Source organism: Podarcis filfolensis, assembly GCF_964270895.1.
Source record: "Podarcis filfolensis genome assembly, chromosome: 1".
Lineage (NCBI taxonomy): Eukaryota > Metazoa > Chordata > Lepidosauria > Squamata > Lacertidae > Podarcis > Podarcis filfolensis.
This window is the reverse complement of record NC_139604.1, coordinates 31865273-31884325: the sequence shown is the minus strand read 5'-3', so window position 1 is coordinate 31884325 and position 19053 is coordinate 31865273. Positions and strand designations below refer to the sequence as shown.

General features: G+C 42.9%; 1 protein-coding gene across 3 annotated transcripts in view; it reads right to left on the bottom strand.

The window, feature by feature from the left end:
• Positions 1 to 19053, bottom strand: part of ACVR1 (activin A receptor type 1) — a 76724-nt gene that overhangs the window by 18269 nt on the left and 39402 nt on the right. For 2 of the 3 annotated variants that reach the window (XM_083579240.1, XM_083579238.1), the window contains exons 2-4: positions 15285 to 15358; positions 4772 to 5035; positions 2781 to 2998 (exon numbers count right to left, since the gene is read on the bottom strand). In XM_083579240.1, the coding sequence (XP_083435366.1) occupies positions 2781 to 2998; positions 4772 to 5035; positions 15285 to 15351 (549 nt within the window). In that variant the 5' untranslated portion in view covers positions 15352 to 15358. Of the gene's footprint in view, positions 1 to 2780; positions 2999 to 4771; positions 5036 to 15284; positions 15359 to 15732; positions 15899 to 19053 lie in introns of those variants that run through there. The other variant, XM_083579239.1, reaches the window with a different exon arrangement.

The window sequence follows — 19053 nt, the reverse complement described above, 5'->3', positions numbered from 1 at the left end:
AGCAGCTTGGAACACGAATTACAGATCAAATGTGAGAGAGCACGGAGTGACTCAGGAAAAAAATCGCAAATTAAAAAATGCACAGAAACAGATACAAGGTGGATCTACAATTTGCTCCCTGGTTTTCTGCACCAAAAAAGGGAACTCTTCCTGCCAGGGAACGGTTGGCTAATAATTCCAGACCTTCCAAAACAGTAATCTACATTACTTTGCAATTAGAGTACAGTGGTACCTCGGGTTACATACACTTCAGGTTACATACGCTTCAGGTTACAGACTCTGCTAACCCAGGAATAGTGCTTCAGGTTAAGAACTTTGCTTCAGGATGAGAACAGAAACCGTGCTCCGGCGGTGCGGCAGCAGAAGGAGGCCCCATTAGCTAAAGTGGTGCTTCAGGTTAAGAACAGTTTCAGGTTAAGTACAGACCTCGGGAACGAATTAAGTTCTTAACCCGAGGTACCACTGTATAGTTGATATATATTTTTAAAAGACATCCACCATCCAAACCAGTAAGAGGCTGAACTCCAGGGTTTACTGAAAACATATACGCAGCCATACATGTGTTGAAAAAAAAGTACATATAGGTTGTGTGAACACATGCTAACAAAAGCCCCCTTCAGGCATTGCAATGAAGAGTTCAAGTAACACATGGGTGGGGCATTGGGGAGACAAGGACCCCAATTACCAACTATTAAGAGAGAAAGTGTCTGCAGCAGGGAGTCTTCAGTACAGGTTTTCCTGGGTTCTAAAAAGGCACAAGAAGTATCCATTGGGATAGCTCTGTCGGTACAGCATGAGACTCCCAATCTCAGGGTAGTGGGTTTGAGCCCACACTGGGCAAAACATTCCTGCATTGCAGGGGGTTGGACTAGATGACCCTCGTGGTCCCTTCCAGTTCCACAGTTCCATGATTCTATGAACATGCATGAGATGCAGAAGGTTCTCCAACACAGACCTTTGCCTTCCACATGTTGGAAAGTGATGGGAACTGTGAAGGAGGAGGAGGGGAGCAGAGCTTGACACACTCACCCCCTGCTGGCCCCTCCTCCTCCTCAAGTGGGGTTATTCTTCATTGTAATGCAAATCTTCATTGTAATGCCTGAAAGCTTTTGTGACTGGCTTAACGCAGAGATTACTGAAATGTAATCCCCTTCTAACTGTCTATTCAGGTTTTAATGCAGTTTATCACCCAATTTGGAGAACTGCTCCTACTCAGCAGAGTTTTATATAATTTATGCCACTGGGGGAAGGTGGGGGCGGACTGATGTTCCCTCTTGGTTGGGAAGCTCATCTTTTTATAACTAGTTTATTAGAACTGTGGCATTTTGGAGTGGTGACTTCATCAAAAGGGGGGGGGGAGATATGAAGTTCAATAAACACTGTTTTAATTATTAATTATAATTAATTACATTATTATCATTATCATTATTTTTATTAGACTCACCCTTAAGCAAAAATACGTGTAAGAGTCCCTAAAAGGAATGCCACCCTTAGATACTTTTAATAGGATTTGATAAAGCAGTCAAAATAGAACTGTTTACGGCTACATGCCTACGCACAGTGACCAAGGAATAACTCAACACAGCTTATCTCTGAAAATAAATATATAGGGTTACAACTGTTAAAGCTCAAAGAGGTTACTGAAATTTGACTGCTTAGAAACTTCCTGTTTTGGACTTAAGCACTGAGTAGAAAACTTTTCTTAAAGCCACTCAGAATAACAAAATCTGTAACTAAATAAAGTGTCTGTGTGTGAGCACACCTTTGATATAGAGATATTAGCAAGTGTCATTAACTCAACAGGAAAAGGATTTGTATAATTCTACTACAATCTTGTACTAAAAAATGCATTTTAAATCACTCAGGTATAACCACAAGGTGGCAGCAAAACAATTTATATGTTCAGTTTTAGAGAATTTACCAAAGGAATGATGGATATCCTACTGATCCTGCCTTCAAAATATACAGTCATACCTCTAGCTGCGTTAGGTTCAGGTTGCGGATTTTCAGGTTGCAAACATGGCAACCCCGGAAGTGTATACTTCCGGGTTTCGCCATGCGTGCCTGCGCAGAAGCGTTCTGCGTGTTTCACGCATGCACGGGAGCGCTCTATTGTGTCACGCGCAGAAGCAGCGCTCTACTTACTTTTCGGACTGTGAACGGCAGCCTGGAACGGATTACATCCGTAAGTAGAGGCACCACTTGTACAGCAGTCTTGAGGCCCTTGCGCCATGCCAACACTAATATGTGTTCATGCTATCAACTGTATAAACACACCACTTGCACATCGTGGTTAACTCACTTCTAATTAAAGCACCAGAAGACATACAAGAATGAATGAGCTCAATCATCAGACTTCCTCCCTGTGTCATAATTCTCCCAGTAAAGCTGAACGTCTCAGACCCCTCTGCTGAGAATCAGAATCAGAAATGGGGAGTGCGCTCACGTCCTGTTTGCAGGATACCCATAGGTATCTGGTTGGCCACTGTGAGAACAGGTCAGTGGGCTGGACAAGGTTTAGTCTTAAGCCAACAGGGATCTTCTTAAGCGAGCATTAAAAATAATCCACAGAAGGTGGTGGTGGGAACAGAATTCAGCTCCTAATGACATTTTAGTTTTTAAGAGAGTGGGCAATGCCTACTCCAAGCTTATAAAAAGGTCGTTGAGAGGAGACTGTGCGTAGTGTTCACTTTTCACAAGTAACATTTTTGGCAGTCTGGTCAAAAAATAAAAACAGCAGAATGCTTTCATAGGCATAACAACAGACAAGATTTACTTACTGCCAGGGTGCTGTCACCAACGTTTGATGCTATGAGTCCCTCAATGGTTCCATATTGTGGATCCCTTGAATTGAGCCTTTCCATGTGGTACTGTTTCACTTTTCGGATGATCAGCAACGTCACTGCAGAAAATATCAGGAGCGCCAGAACTGATGCTACGACAAATATGATAAGTGTTTCCGTGGTGTAACCCACAGCTTCCCCTTGAAGTGGGTGCCCTTCACATAAAAACAAAAAGAAAGAACAGAAGGTAAGTCAAATCTTAAATGCTGGGAATTTTGACAAAAGTCCATTGAAAAGACAGATAGAAGGACACTCGCATGTGTACATTTACTGTAAATCCTTATTTTAAAAACCCCACACAATTTAAATGGAGAATTCTGCTGTCTCAGAAGGACTCGGTGTGCTGAAGGTTTTGGGGAGGAGGGAGATTCGGCACCAGGCCATCAAAAAAATGAGAAGCTATAACCTAGAAGTGTGAAATCTTTCTTTCCAGCTCTGGTGTTAACTCCAATATCTGGTAGACTCTTAAAAACAGCCCAGCAGGCTAAATGGGAACCCAGCGGGAGCTCTTGAACTTTGTGAGGCCAGCTTTTCCATGGAGACTTGCATTCTGTGCTCTGACAGAATACAATACACTATATTCCTTATTTTTAATTATGTATTTATTTTCTTACATTTATATTCTCCTTTCTGACATCATGGAAGTCCACATGGATTCCAACCGATCACCCATCCAGGCCAGGTCTGAACCTACCAAGCTTTTCTCAAACAACTGGACCCTGATGGTCCCACGGGTACCTCACAACGTGCCTCTTTTTTAGGGCCTTTCTGCACTTATCATTTATAAGACTAAATTCTGAACAGAATGCTTGGTTAACTTGAAGGTAGGCTATATGAATTTTGTATTGATTTGTAATGATTTGTTGGGTTTCTGGACCGTAATAAAGATTGATATAAGTGGTACAACTGCTCTTTGAGTTAATGTTTTCAAGAGTGAATTTGGAACCAATTGCCTGCATCTCTGGTCACATGACGTTGTTATTAGAGAGCGGTTTTCTTCTCCACACTAATGGTGAGTTGTGCCTGAACTGAGAAGAAAAGTTCCAGGGTTGTGGTCACACCCCTTAAGGACCTTATGTGGTAGCAACTATACCACTATGAATAGGAAGTGTGGAAGGGCCCTTGCACTTGTATCCCACCTGGTTTGTTACATTCATAGTCCCACCAGCTTCCATCTCATCTTCCATTTTTTAGATTTCAGTTTGTTCTTTGTAGAGTATAAGCTACTCCTGGTTCCTGTAGGGAGCAGTTTTGTAGCTGTGGAATCTCCCTGTGTTTTATAAAACCCTGATTTTCCAGTGTGGAGAGCCTCCACAGATACAGAAGCTTCTTGCATCAAGAACTCTCCAACTTGGGAGGCAAGATCTAGAACACTAATTCCTGCCACACCCCTCACATGCCCACTTACCCCTATCTGTAACGCCTGGAGAGGCCTATACACTTGCCTCTCACACAGAGATTGAGGTCCTTAATTTTCCAAATCATCACTATTGGTCAATATGCTTCCACACACCATGACCAACCTTTCCTCCCTTCTCTTCCATGTACAGTGGTACCTTGGGTTACAGACGCTTCAGGTTACAGACACTTCAGGTTACAGACTCCGCTAACCCAGAAATAGTACCTCGGGTTAAGAACTTTGCTTCAGGATGAGAACAGAAATTGCGTGGCGGCAGCGGGAGGCCTCATTAGCTAAAGTGGTGCTTCAGGTTAAGAACAGTTTCAGGTTAAGAACGGACCTCCAGAACGAATTCAGTTCTTAACCCGAGGTACCACTGTATTCCATTTCCGGAGATGTCACACACGTTCCAAGGCCACAGATCCCATAACATCATAGACCTCAAGTCAAAGACATTGAACTTATTATAAGAAACGCTTTGTTAATAATATGAATTTTGTTTCTGGAAGCCAGAGAATAAGACTTTCACCTTTCGTCGGCAGCTGTGCTGTGATGTTCATGTTACACAGGTTACCCTGACAGCATTCGACCGCTTGATCAGGGGAAGGAGGTGTTTTACATGTCATTTTCCCTTGTTCGTAGACTTGGAAGCAGCCCTTCTGATACACTTTAGCGCCATTGTTGATGCTCAAAGAGGCAAAGCACTGGTGGCCTCTGCAGCGGTCGCCATTCACACATGACGTGCCTTCACACACACAGTCATAGTTAATCAAGGTAGGTTTGTGCTCCTCATCTGCATGGGGGAAGAAGGAAGGAAAACACCATTTCATTAGGCGACTTACACATGTAACAAATGCATTATCATTTTTTGAAAAATAAAAATTAGTTTGGTTCAGTGGCTCTGCCAACTTTTGGCTCATTCTCCCCTCCGAGAGACATAGAATCATAGAACTGAAAGGGACCGCCGAGGGGCATCTAGTCCAACCCCCTGCAATTCAGGAATCACGGCATGTGGTTCCCCATTCAGTTTAAAACCATACCAGACCCTGCTAAGCTTTGCAAATGTGCCAGCAGTTTTATTGATGCACCACTAGGAGGAGAATGAGAAGAAACTGCAAGCTCATCAACATTTCACACTACAAAGAAGGCTGGTGCATTCTGATGACTTTATGCTTTTGAGTGTGTAAATCAAACATTTGGGGGTGGGGCTGTCTCTTCACAATGGGTGATATTTGTACACAAAACTGAACGGAGCTCAACAGCAACTAATACAAATTGCCACAAAGTCTTTATTTCCAAAGATTACAAATACATCAGCCTCTTTTAACAACTTCCAAGAGTTGGGAAGCACACTCTGGAAAGTTTTGAGCAAACCAAAAAGACCTCGGTATCTCTAAAATGCTCCCCCCCCCCCCGAAATATGCATGGCCCCACTCTTTAGGGAAGGGATGAGAAACCTTTTGGGTTCCCTGGGCAAGATCCTTACAGGGTTGGCCTCGCAGCCGAAACTGACAGGTGAGTGGAGGCACCAAACTGTCAATCACTTGAATTACATTGACATCAGATGAAAGGTGCTTTGAAGTCCCAAAGTTGAGCTTTCAAAGCACCTTGAAAGGTGCTGCCAAAACAAAAGTGTTTTCCCCTCCATTTGTTTTACCAAGGGATTCCAAAGCAAGCCCCTTCCTGAATCAGTTGAGAGGTAGGGGTTAAATTATGCTCTGATGACCGGGAAGCAGCAGACCCAGCCAAAACCAGATTTCACCCCACCAACCAACTGATGCTATATGTGGTTTGTGAGAAATGGCCTTGCAGGCCAACTTGGGGCACCCTGGAGGGGTCAAAATTGGCCCACAGGACAGAGGTTAAGGAGAAGTCCTGAAAACTCTTTTATTCTGGTTTTTGGCTTCACTGAGGTGCTGTTATGGCCATTTAAAAATAACTGTTCTATTGGCTGACATTTTTATGTTAACTGTTTTTACTGCCATTTTAAAACCTTGGGGTGTTATCCAACTAAGTCAGAATAGGCACCATGGAATCAATGAATTTAAGTAACTTAAGTTCATTTATTTCAATGGGTCCACTCTCAGTATGACTAGTATTGGATATCACCCTTGAATTTTAATGTAGTATTTTATTGATTTGTTGTAACCTTCTCTGGAAGAGTATACACTCTAAATGGCAGGCTAGAAACCCATTAAATAGTAATAAATAATACATAGCCACTCAGAATCTCTCTATCCTATAAAGGTGTCAACGTTGCTGATGTAAAACCTAATTACCCAATCACATTAGGCCTATTCTCTAGACTGCATCCCACACATCTTGTCAATTCAGATGACATGCAAACTATATTTAGCGAAGCCATTGATTTGAATCCAATTTCAAACCATAGTTTATGATCCTGGTTTGCCATCCACGCACAAACTGTGGTTTGTCAATTCAGATCCCTTTCCTTAACTGCGGTTTTCAACATCATCTGAAGTACGCTATTTGTGCAAAACTCTAATGGCCAGCACAACACAGAGAGCCTAGGACTTGCCGATCAGAAGGTCGGCGGTTCGAATCCCCGTGACGAGGTGAGCTCCCGTTGCTCGGTCCCTGCTCCTGACAACCTAGCAGTTCGAAGGCACGTCAAAAGTGCAAGTAGATAAATAGGTACCGCTCCGGCGGGAAGGCAAACGGCATTTCCGTGCGCTGCTCTGGTTCGCCAGAAGCTGCTTAGTCATGCTGGCCACATGACCCAGAAGCTGAACGCCGGCTCCCTCGGCCAATAAAGCGAGATGAGCACCGCAACCCCAGAGTAGGCCACGACTGGGCCTAATGGTCAGGGGTCCCTTTACCTTTTACTAATAGCCAGCACAACACACTGCCTATAGGAGATTTTATGCTTCTATACTCTTCCTTTCTAGTCCAGATGTTCCTGAGAAAGCAGTGCTCAATCCTATCGTAGCAGTTTGCATCTGGAAAGCAGCCAATCTATCACTTATCACTTTTGCAACAGGCTAAAAAGGCAATAGCAGTCAATTGTTACACAAGAGAATGCATGTGTATACAACAAATACTCCACCCAAAGGATAAACCAAAATCTTATCTTTTTTTATAACTATTTCAGGAGGAAAGCAAAGTTTGCTAGTTTTTATGCAAGCAACCAGCCCGAACACATCTAGCAGAAGTGGATTTTCAAATAGAGTATGGTTGAGGAGTCACTGCTTTTAAAAATGTACAGACTGTATTACAAATTAATTAAGAATCACACAGAACAGAGAGAAGCAAAACAATATCCAGGTGTGCTTTGGTCAGTTTTCAACACAAATCTCACCTTTGCATACCAGGCAGATCTTTTCATTCATTAGCAGTCCTATGGACTCCCAACCAGCTCTTATTTGTATTTATTCATTAATATATAGCTTTAAATCTGATCTAATATATGTACACATTGGGAAAGATTATGATGCCGCCTGAAAGGGACACAGTGTTCCCTTAAACTTTCCAGGACACACCAGCTGCTCTAAAATCATTAGTCTTACCATTTGGTGTGTGTGTGTGTGTGTGTTTTCATGTGTATGTGTGCACACATGCTAGGTATGGTTGCACCTTCAACAGGTTTGTGTGCGAACACGGATAGAAGACATAAGATGAAGCGCATGCTCCCCATGACACCATCCCCTTTTGGCCATTCTACTGGCATATAGTCACCAGCAGAATGGCTCCTGTATCCACTGTATCTGGCATGTTCTACCAGGTTATATTCCATGTAGGCAGCATAGCTTGACGTCCAGTGGCACAGCGGAGCTTCCACCAAACACTACAGCTCAGGGATGTGGAATCAGTGGCCTTGTGCTGTTGGACTGCAACTCCCATCATCCCTGATCACTTGCCATGCTGGTTGGGGCTGATGGGAACTGCAGTCCAGCATCATATGCCAGGCCACAAGGTGCCACCATCCATAATAGAGTCTCTTAGCCAAAAGGATCTCCAGGATTATGCCCTAAAGCTCCAGCTGTTAAATTCTTTCAGCCACTATTCAATACCTTGCAAGATCAGTTGCCACACCAACCAAGGCACATAACTAGCCTTCTAAAAAAATTTTGTCGTTTTTTAAACACACAGAGACACATATATCACATTTGGAAAACGTTGAGAATATTGCTGGAAGCGAAACAGATATTTAGCACAGTTATATTTTTATATAACAAAATGATTGAGCATCCTCTGGAAATGGTGAAAGGAAAGCCATTCAAGTCAACTTGTCTTGTTAGCAAAGCAAAGCAATTTCTTTCTTTCTTTTTTTTTCAATCTAGCTTTAATAGCAGCCATACTGGCTTAAACAGGAGGGGGAAAATAGCATATGGTCACTAAGCAAAACAAAGCTAATTGCACAAAGCAGCATCTAAAAATAATTCACAGCATGGACCCTGGTTTTCAGTTCCAGCACAGGTTTTATTTTCGCGTATACAGCCTGTAATTCAAATGGGCTGTTGTTGTTTTCTTTAACGGCAGTTCTACCACCACCAATCATTCCAAAACACTTTTCATCTAGAGAAAGGCACCTCCACTCCATTTCAATACACAAATTGGAATATCCATCTCAAGCTGGGGAGTAATTAGAACACAGTTCAGGCATTCATATGTTCTAAGTCTTTTCATGATAACTGAATTCATGTGCAATGGATCAGGTATTGATATCGGGGTAGGGGGAATGGGTCTGATCTATCCATAGAAAATTCTGGCCATCTAACAACTTCTTCTAATCATTAGATCTGGATTGGTGTCTGATTGCAGTGGTGGGTAGGGTGAGAATCAACAACCCCAGGATTGCAAACATTTATGCATTAAATACAAATTATTCATTTGGGAGAGACTGAGCTACAGTCATCAGTTTATTATAAAATACTGTTCCTAACATTGTCTTGAGACCTGCAAACATTAGCCAAAGTTCAGGCAAGGAGACTTTTGGGAAGACTGGTGGCACACCACCAAAAACCTAATTCCTTCCTGCAAACCCATCCTTGGGAATATACATTTCAGATTAAGCGGCTCCTGGGTGGAACACCTAGGCAAGGGAATGGAATCACAGCAGACCACTGCAACCAAACTCATTTCCCACTCCCAGGCTTAGGAGGCTGCTGCCACACAGCAAGGTAGATGGGCACAACCACTTTGTCTCTGTTATAACTTTGCATTTTATGAAGGATATAAGAATTTCTGAACAGGAAATGCATTCACCAATGGTAAGAGGAGCCCTGCCAGATCAGACCAAGATCCTCTCTTAGCCCAGCATCCTGCTCGCCATCGTGGCTGATCCAACGCCAAACGGGAAGCTCACAAGCAGGAATTGATGGCAATGATCTTAACATAACCATAACGAACCATTAGATAATGACATTTCCCCCCCCACCCTTTGATCTTGGCCCTCAGCACCTTGGCCAGCCATCCAGACCAAAGGTGCACAAAAGCTGCCAAAACATCTACCCACAAGAGAACCAATGTGATCTTTCAAAGCCAATTTTCTCTTGATAACAAAACAATTTTACACGTTAAAAAAAATTCATATGTGAACTTCCACAGGATATTTCTGATTCCTTAGGGTTAGGGTGAACCTTCTTCTCTCCCCACCCATTTATTTGACGGTGAAGTTGAAACACAACTGGGAGATTCTGCTTTTACAGATTAAAAGGGTAAAGGTAAAGGGACCCCTGACCATTAGGTCCAGTGGTGACTGACTCTGGGGTTGCGGTGCTCCTCTTGCTTTATTGGCCGAGGGAGCCGGCGTACAGCTTCCGGATCATGTGGCCAGCATGACTAAGCCACTTCTGGCGAACCAGAGCAGCACACGGAAACGCCGTTTACCTTTCCACCAGAGCGGTACCTATTTATCTACTTGCACTTTGACATGCTTTCGAACTGCTAGGTTGGCAGGAGCAGGGACCGAGCAACGGGAGCTCACCCCATCATGGGGATTCAAACCACCAACCTTCTGATCGGCAAGTCCTAGGCTCTGTGGTTTAACCCACAGCGCCACCCGTGTCCCTATTAAAAGGGTACAACAGGCCTAATCCAAATTAGGCAGGACTTTCTACTCTGCTTTGTCACTATTCCCTAACTGGGAACTCTTTTCACATTCAGTAAATACACAGGAAAAACAAGAGTGTGTGCCAAGACAGAAAATGAGCATAAGCAAAAAGGATAAGTTTTTAAAGTGTGCATGAATGCTACAAGCTGTGTCATAACTGCTAGGGTAATAGGGCTTTGCAATGTCCACTGTGTAATTTTGTGTGCCATTTATTAGTTCAGATGCTGGGTCAAGACAAGTTACGTGGCTGTTTGAGTTAGCACATTCCAAAGAGTAGTGGCATGAAAATCACAAGTGGAAACCAGTAGCCGTTACAGCTTCCTGCCACCATGTTAAAGACCAGGTGTTCTTTAAAAAATAAAAAAGGAGGGAAGGAAAGGACCACTCCACACATTTAAAGCACTATATTCATGGACAGTCCATCAATCTTTACCAGACCAGACAAACAGCAGCATTAACAGCAACATATACTACATCGGCACCAAGGTGTAATGTGTAATATTCATGGAGAAACCTGGGAAATGTAGTTCCAGGTCTGCTGACCACACAGAGGTTAGGCTTCTGGTAGCCTTAACAAACTATAGTTCCCAGGGTTATCCATTACTGTGGTATAATAGTGCTTTAAATGTATGGCGTGGATGTAACCAAGTAGGCTATGTCCCAAATAGGGCTGTCTGGTAAATAAGTGCCTATATGGACAAAAGCAAGTTAAGAAGAGCTCTTGCACACTATAAATATATTTGAGGTCACTTCGTTATTTCACCCTGCCTATGAGAACAAGAAAGTTCAACAACCCAGTCTTAAAAGGATATACAGTAGTACCTCGGGTTACATACGCTTCAGGTTACACACTCCGCTAACCCAGAAATAGTGCTTCAGGTTAAGAACTTTGCTTCAGGATAAGAACAGAAATTGTGCTCCAGCGGCGTGGCAGCAGCAGGAGGCCCCATTAGCTAAAGTGGTGCTTCAGGTTAAGAACAGTTTCAGGTTAAGAACGGACCTCCAGAATGAATTAAGTACTTAACCCGACGTAGCACTGTAACTTAAGTAAATGAACAAGGCAAGAGCACATAGGCCATGGTTATGTTGCAAGGCCCAAGGTCAAGATGTCAACAAAGGAAGTGTGTGGGAGGGGGGTGAACCCTGTAAAATGTCATGGATTGTTCCACTACCCCCCAGTTCATTCAGAACAGACATAAATTTCCTCCCTGTGCACAGAATGCACTTCTTAGAAAACACCCGCACAAACATCTGCTTGCTTGCAAATGGAAAGAAAGAGATAAAGGACAAGGCCAGGGCAGTGTCCTCAATAGGCTAGTTTTCCAAGAAGTTGATAAGGGCACTTCCACACAAAAGCAATTGCTACGTACATCCTGGGAAGCTACAAGTCCTAGATATTTTACTTAAGAGTTCAAATGGACTCCACAAAAAGCGTAGCCGTGGTCCTAACCAATAAGAATTACCGGTGGGTGGGTAGCAGGACCCCATTCCAGTTCCTGGACCAAATGCAGATATGTTGAATCTGGAGGGGGGCAGGGTTGGGGCTTTCCCTTCCCATAGAGTTGCTCAAAGTCCCACAGCACCTTATAAGCAAAGCAAGCTTCGCACCTTGAGACATATGAACTAATTTATTCAGGCCATCACTAAAGAATAGCTCTAACTTGTGTTAAAATCCTTTATCTCCCCCTAATGATGGTTTTTGTGACCAGTTCACTCTTTTGAAATAGTTTTCCTGGCATTGCTCCTTGAATCTTGTCAAGGAGATGACAGACGGCCTTCTCAATAGTGCTGCCCGCCCTGTGGAACTCCCTCCCATCAGATGTCAAGGAAACAAACCACTATCTGACTTTTAGAAGACATCTGAAGGCAACCTTGTATCGGGAAATTTTTATGTCTAATGTTTTACAATTTTTTGTGTGCTGTAAGATGCCCAGAGTGGTTGGGGAAACCCAGCCAGATGGGGTGGGGTATAAATATTATTATTATTATTATTATTATTTCACAAAGATTTTTGTCTCTCTGCCCTTCGGCTGTACTGGCAGAGCTGACAGGGGCTGTAGTCAAATAGCAACTCAGGATCCAAGCTTTAAAGAGCTGAGTTGGATTTTGTTAATCCACAGAATAGTGCCTCTTACTGAGGTCAAGTAATGCCTGGCTTTTCAAGCACGAAGAATCTATACAGATAACAGAAAGACTGCATAATGGGTTTCACAAGACGTTCTTGGGACTTTCAAAGACTTTCGCCTGTACGTTCACCTCTGACCAAAGCAAGCCTGCAGGCAAAGCATAAGTCCTATCACTAATTGAAAGGGAGGGGAGATAGGAAAGCAGCTCTCCACGCAAAAAAATTGAACATCTCAAGACAAAAACAAAACATGGAAGGGATGCTTGACTCATGCTGATCCACATTTTCCATCTACTTTCTACCCTAACTTTAAGGACAGGCCAAGCGTTCAATGCTTCAGTTTTTGGGACATGTTTTCCTCTCAGTTTTGCAGCTGAAAAAAAATGGTGTTGTGTCAGTGATCTATTTATACAGCTAGACAGGCACACTGAGGTTGAATTACCTCATCTTCCTCCCCAAATGGTTCTCTTTCAGGAAAATCATTACAGCAGCAGCACTCAAGAGTCCACAGCTACAATCCCCTCATTTTGTTTGAGAAGTTCTATCATACTAGAACGGCCAACTGCAGGGTAATAAAAAGGGGAATAATCCCACTCATCTTGAAATTAACCAGCTCTCTTAAAGCAATGTTGCATACACATATTATTCACTGTACATTTTAAAAAATAATATTTAGAACATGGGTAGGGTTATCCCTCTGGTGTGTTTTTTTAAAAAGCAGCAATGTATTTAATTTCCAAGTAGCTAAACCACAAATACATAAAATGTTAACAAATTGATTTTAAAAAAGAAGCCAACGTTTTATTTCTGAAATGTGTGCCGTTCCTTTTGCTGAGGTAACATACACAATTGTATGTGGCCATGTGTGGCGATTCTACGTCCTCTCTCAGAGCTATAATTCCCAGAGTTGTTTAACAGGCAATTCCTCTTCAGAAGGAACTCTGGAAATTGTAGCTCTGGAAGGGAAATACTAGTCTTCTAACAACTCTCAACACCCTTAACCACAACTCCCAAAATTATCTGGGGGAAGCCATGGAATACCACCAGAGTAATAGGCCCTGTTCTGTGTATACTCATGACCATAGGTTTTGCAGCAGAGATTAACTTTCCTTTCACGCAGAAAGAAGCAAATCTCCGTAAGTCTGTCTACTTCTTTCTGCAGCTTTTGAACCTTTCTATCAGCATCTTCTAATTCCAAATATGGAATCAAGCAAAAAGTTGGTGGTAGAAGGGAGTTCCTGTAGAGAAGATCATGCTATACTATAACCTTCTAAATCAAAGATTTGGGGGGGGGGTTAATTTCAGGAAGCAGCAATCATTTTTGTAGCCTCCCTTAGGGAAGACTAGCAGAAGTTCCCTTAGGGAAGACTAGCAGAAGCAGAAGTTAATGTGCAAAAAAACCCTGAAACAAACAAACAAACCCATGCTTCTCTCTACTAACTCAAGTTAGTACCATTTATGTATTTAAAATATTTTGAGACAGCCCTTTCAGGGTGGCATACAGTAAACATACGAATTTAAAGAAGAAGTACAAACACAATAGAATCTGTCAGACAAGCAACAGGGGACTAAAAGGACTAAAAGCCAAAGAGACTTTAGCACAGTGGTGTCACATTATAGAGAAGAATTTCATTTTGCATATATGGAAGCCAGAGGAAAGACTATGGGCAATGAAACCATAGCCTACAGTATGCAGTGGTGCAAAAGCAGACATATATTTCATTCAGAAATCTTAGTACATCTCAGCAAGAGATTCACCAACAGGTTCATAATGAATAATCTTACTCTGGTGCCACATAAATGAGGAACCACACACTGCTAGCTATCTAAGTGGGCTTGTCAACAGTTTGCAGCCACTATGGAAATAAATTTGTTCTCATTTTCATTTTCTTCCCTTTGGATCTGACATTAACACACCTACTTATTCACCCACACTTCTATATGAAGCAAACAATGAACCGAACAATGGAAAGAGAAACAAAATATGAACAAGGGCGAAGTCTATAAGGAAGTATCAAACTGGAACATGGGCCAGGATAGGGTGAAAGAGGAAGCATTTGCCCAAGATTTAAAATGCATAGACAGAGATACTCTAGAGGGGCTTTGAGAGGGGATTAATATTTTTTGCTAGTGCAAATTATGTCAACCAAGTATTTTTCACAAGACATTATTCCGCCATCTAATGAGACTCATTACATAAATATATAAAGGCAACCAACAGATGTTCTCTTATTAGCTTTAATGCTGATACCTTGCTACTTTTAATGTGAGGATGGTGGAATAAGAGAGTCTGGTGAAGGGTAGATAATAATTTTTTGTAATTATTATCATTAAATTGTGAGATTTACAGGTTTCAAATCTGGCCCATGAAGCCAGAAAGGTTCCCCAACTGTGGTTTAAAGGGATTTATTTTGGTGGGGGGGGTGAGCAAAGCAAGCAAGTGTGCAGCCCCTATCCTTGTAAGAACTTTCTGTCCCTTCCCTCACAAATATTCACACTCAGGAGACAGCAAGTGTGCCGCAGAAGAAGAAAAGTACTTGGGTGGTAGAGTGAATGTCAGAGGGAGGAAAACACACTTTGTCCTCTATTCCCTCTCCAAATTTATGGTACCCACTACTGTACTCCAAAATTTACAACACACACAAAAATCCTGTAGTTTCTGGCTTCCTTGCTCCATATTTGCACTTTTCCTCCCAACAGCTTGGCTTCTTGATTGCCCCATACAAGAATGTATGCAAAAACTTGGCATCTGCTCCCTGTGACTGATGAACAGCCACAGTCCTTCTGTGACTCGTCAGCCACTAAAATAACCAACCCGGGTTTTATACCCCCCTCATAACTTACCTTCCATGCTGGGTGAAGGAAAAGACACCATTACTAGAAGAGGAATAAGCAGAAGTCCATTTATCATTGTAGACCTAGGGAAAAGGAAAAAAAAAAGAAAGATTATTGCTTTCGAAATAAAGAGAGAACTACTTGACTCAACTGCATACCTAAGATTAACACTGCCAACTGCCTGAGCGTCAATTGCCACTTGTTGGGTTTACCAAGACCCCAACTCTTCTCAACAACGATCTCTTAAGACAGACTTCAAGAGCCTTCGGAAGAGGGTAGATTCTGCAAGGGCAAAAGAGAAGAAAAAAGGCTTCTTCCTGAACCGAAAAGCTAAGTGTGTTCACAAGTCAAAAAGGGAGTATACATGTCCACATATCCTTGGCCTTTTCCAGTCAAATACATAAGTCCAAAAGCGGTTTGAAATTCACATCACAATGACAGTATCAGAATATTTGACCTGGGAATATATCGCAAACCGTGTTCAAAACTCCAGGGAGTGATGAGATCGCTGTCTGCTGCCTTCCCTTCTGACTCCCCTTCCGTCTGGAGGAGGAAGAGTTCCAGCCTCAAGAGTGAGATAGGTGGCTGCCTGGCCTGCCTTCCCTTTCCCCTCCCCTTTGCTCAGAGTGAGATTGCTGCCTTCCCTTTCAGCTCCTTTCCCCCTCCCCTTCCCTCCAGTGGATGAACAGTCCCAGCCTTGGCATTTCCCCCACAACCAAAGTGTCCTGCTCCCTCTGTCTCCCCTCTCTGGCTGCTCCACTTGAGCTCAAGTGGGAACAAGCTCCCGTTTCGTTTCTACCCTTGGCTGCTCCTCATCTCTCCTCCTCTCCCCAATAGGTGGAAGGAGGACAAGGAGAGCTCATTGGTCCTCCTGCCCTCCCCTCCCTGGGTCCTTTCCCCACAGGGTGAGGAGTCACCTCAAAATGGGGTTTGGGAGAGAGTGTATAGGGAGGGGAAGGCTTCTCCTTATGAGACTCTGGGTCTGGGGGTTCCCGCTCCAGCATCTCATTCTTCCTCAGCTGCTGCTTCCTCCCCACCTCTCTCTGTCTAGGTAGCAGTTGCAAGGACGTTACCCCATTCACCTCTATGTAGTTCCATCCTTATTTCAGATATCGTGATATATTTATATGTCACAATGTTTAGCTGAAGATATATCACAATGATGAAAACCGGATTATCACCCAGCCCTACCAGCCAAGAAGGTAATATGAATAGGGGCTTTCACAAGCATGTAATAATTTATTTTATTGGAAAATTGCTTGTATTGAGTTGTCAAAAACGTACAACAAACCAAAAACAATATAAACAAAGAAATTATCTACAACAGCATTTGGAGTGGTATTACAAAAGTTCATATCACAGAATATCTGAGCAAGTGCTCAGTGATTCAGAATAGAATTCAGAGAGTATGTCCCAATAAAAGCAAATGTTCGTAAACAGAATGCAAGCCATTTAGATATGCCCTACGCAATGTAACCTGACTCATTGTAGGTTGCAGTAAATGTCCATTCTTGTTTACATAAGAAGTAAAAAGCCACCATATTGCAACAGATTCGTCTTCTTTACTTTTTTCACTAACTGCTGATTCTGTTAAGCTAATCTTTCTGACAACATGTCCCATGTCAGCCAGCCTTTTATAGACAATCCAGCCAACTTGGTCTGCTATCTCAACTAGTGAAGTATCTAATTTGAAGAAAACCAGGAAAGTTGCAGTGTGCCCAGTATCTGCTTCTATGTGAGAGGTGCACTAGTCTTGTATAAACTGTGCAGTCTATAAATGCCTTTAAATATTGGCAATATTTAGCCAAATGTTTGAGATATTTATGCTCTAGTATGGGTATCAAAGGGGATTCATATGCCACCAACCATTTAGCCTAACTTTTCAGAGTTCTAATTGAAGTTCTAGAAATGGGGTTTCAATAACAAGCATGTATTATTAGGTCTCCAAACGAAATGTCTGGTATTGCTTGAGGTGATCAGCTTGCCGACCCAGTATATCAATAAAAAGGACTCCAGTAGGAAGCCATGCTGAATTGTATGTGGCATTAATATTCTATCAGTCAATACTGTCCAACAACATCTGGACAGCCATCGGTTTGTTCTAGAATGTTAAAATTGGGAGAAGAGAGGAATCTGTATCTGTCAGAGATGTCATTCCACAAAAGCAGTTCCAAACAAGTGTGACTTTCGTGAGTTGTTGCACCAGTGATCTTAGCATAGCCTCTGGGGAAGGAGGGCACACCCCACCCAAAAACTATGACAGCTAGCTATATCTTATCTGACACAATTTCTAAGAGGCAAGTCGGTGAGCTCTGAATTGGGATAGGCCCTTGCTCTTCGCCCTTTCTCACTAGGGGTCTAACCCACTCACCACTGTGGTCGCTGGCAGATTACAATCCAGACTGAGAAAAGTGCTCTCTCTCATTTCTCATAAGATGGGCTGAGAGCCACTGTGCCTTCTTTTTTTCTGATGCACAATAATAAATTATTATCTCTCCCTGAGAAGCTTGACAAATGCACACACATCTCTGTCAACACTGGAAAACCACTGGCGGGATAAGAGCAAATTGATGCTGTTTGAATTAGCTCCTATGCTTCCCAAATTGCTTGCGTGACAGCACTGCATAGAACCTCAAGGGGAGGAGGAGAAGGGGGCTTGGCAAGGAAGATGGCAAAACTGCATCCATCATGAACAAGTCCCACTCACCTTCACAACCCACCCACAAGTTACTGTGTAATTACTTCACAAAGCCACAGATGTCCCAACTATAAAAATACCCCAGCAGCAGTGGTTTAAGTGTTTTTATAGCGCAAGGGCAGATAGGCCTTAAATTAGCTCCCATCCCAAATCCATACTCCCCACACAATTCAAACACAGTTTACTTTAAAAAACAAAACAAAAAAACACCTACCTCTCCTCTGTTCCCACAACATTCGGGCATGAAACAAACAAGAACACAGCCCTCCCACTTTCTATTTTCAGGTAAAGGCCTTACCTCTGTGACAAAGGGCATGGTTTGCATGTGAAAGGCTGCAGGTTGAGAACCCAAAAAGACCGGGCATTGACCCTTGTTTGAAACTCTGGAGAGTTCTGCCAGTTGGCATAAAAAGTAAGGTAAAGGTAAAGGGACCCCTAACCATTAGGTCCAGTCGTGACCGACTCTGGGGTTGCAGCGCTCATCTTGCTTTATTGGCCGAGGGAGCCGGCGTACAGCTTCTGGGTCATGTGGCCAGCATGACTAAGCCGCTTCTGGCGAACCAGAGCAGCGCACGGAAAAGCCGTTCCTTCCCGCCGGAGCGCTACCTATTTATCTACTTGCACTTTGACGTGCTTTCGAACTGCTAGGTTGGCAGGAGCAGGGACCGAGCAACGGGGGCTCACCCCGCTGCGGGGATTTGAACCGCCAACCTTCTAATCGGCAAGTCCTAGGCTCTGTGGTTTAACCCACAGCGCCACCCGCGTCCATAAAGGTACTGTGAACTAAATATATACTGTACAGTATAAGGCACTTTTCTCTGTTCACACTAGTTCTTGTATCTTCCCCTCCCTCCTGTAACATCAAGTCAGAAATGAATTTGCTATTTGTTTCCTCCTCTCCACGGAGAGCAGCTTTTTTTTAATGAACTCCAGAAGATGGCGATTAGATTTTAGTGTTCTCCGAAGGTCACATCCCAGAAAGAACATCAGCATGTAAAGGTGGTTCCAGACTTCATTCAGCTTTCTAGGCACAAATTGGTGAAGAAAGTATTGAAAAAAATACAGAAAGCACCAAATTGC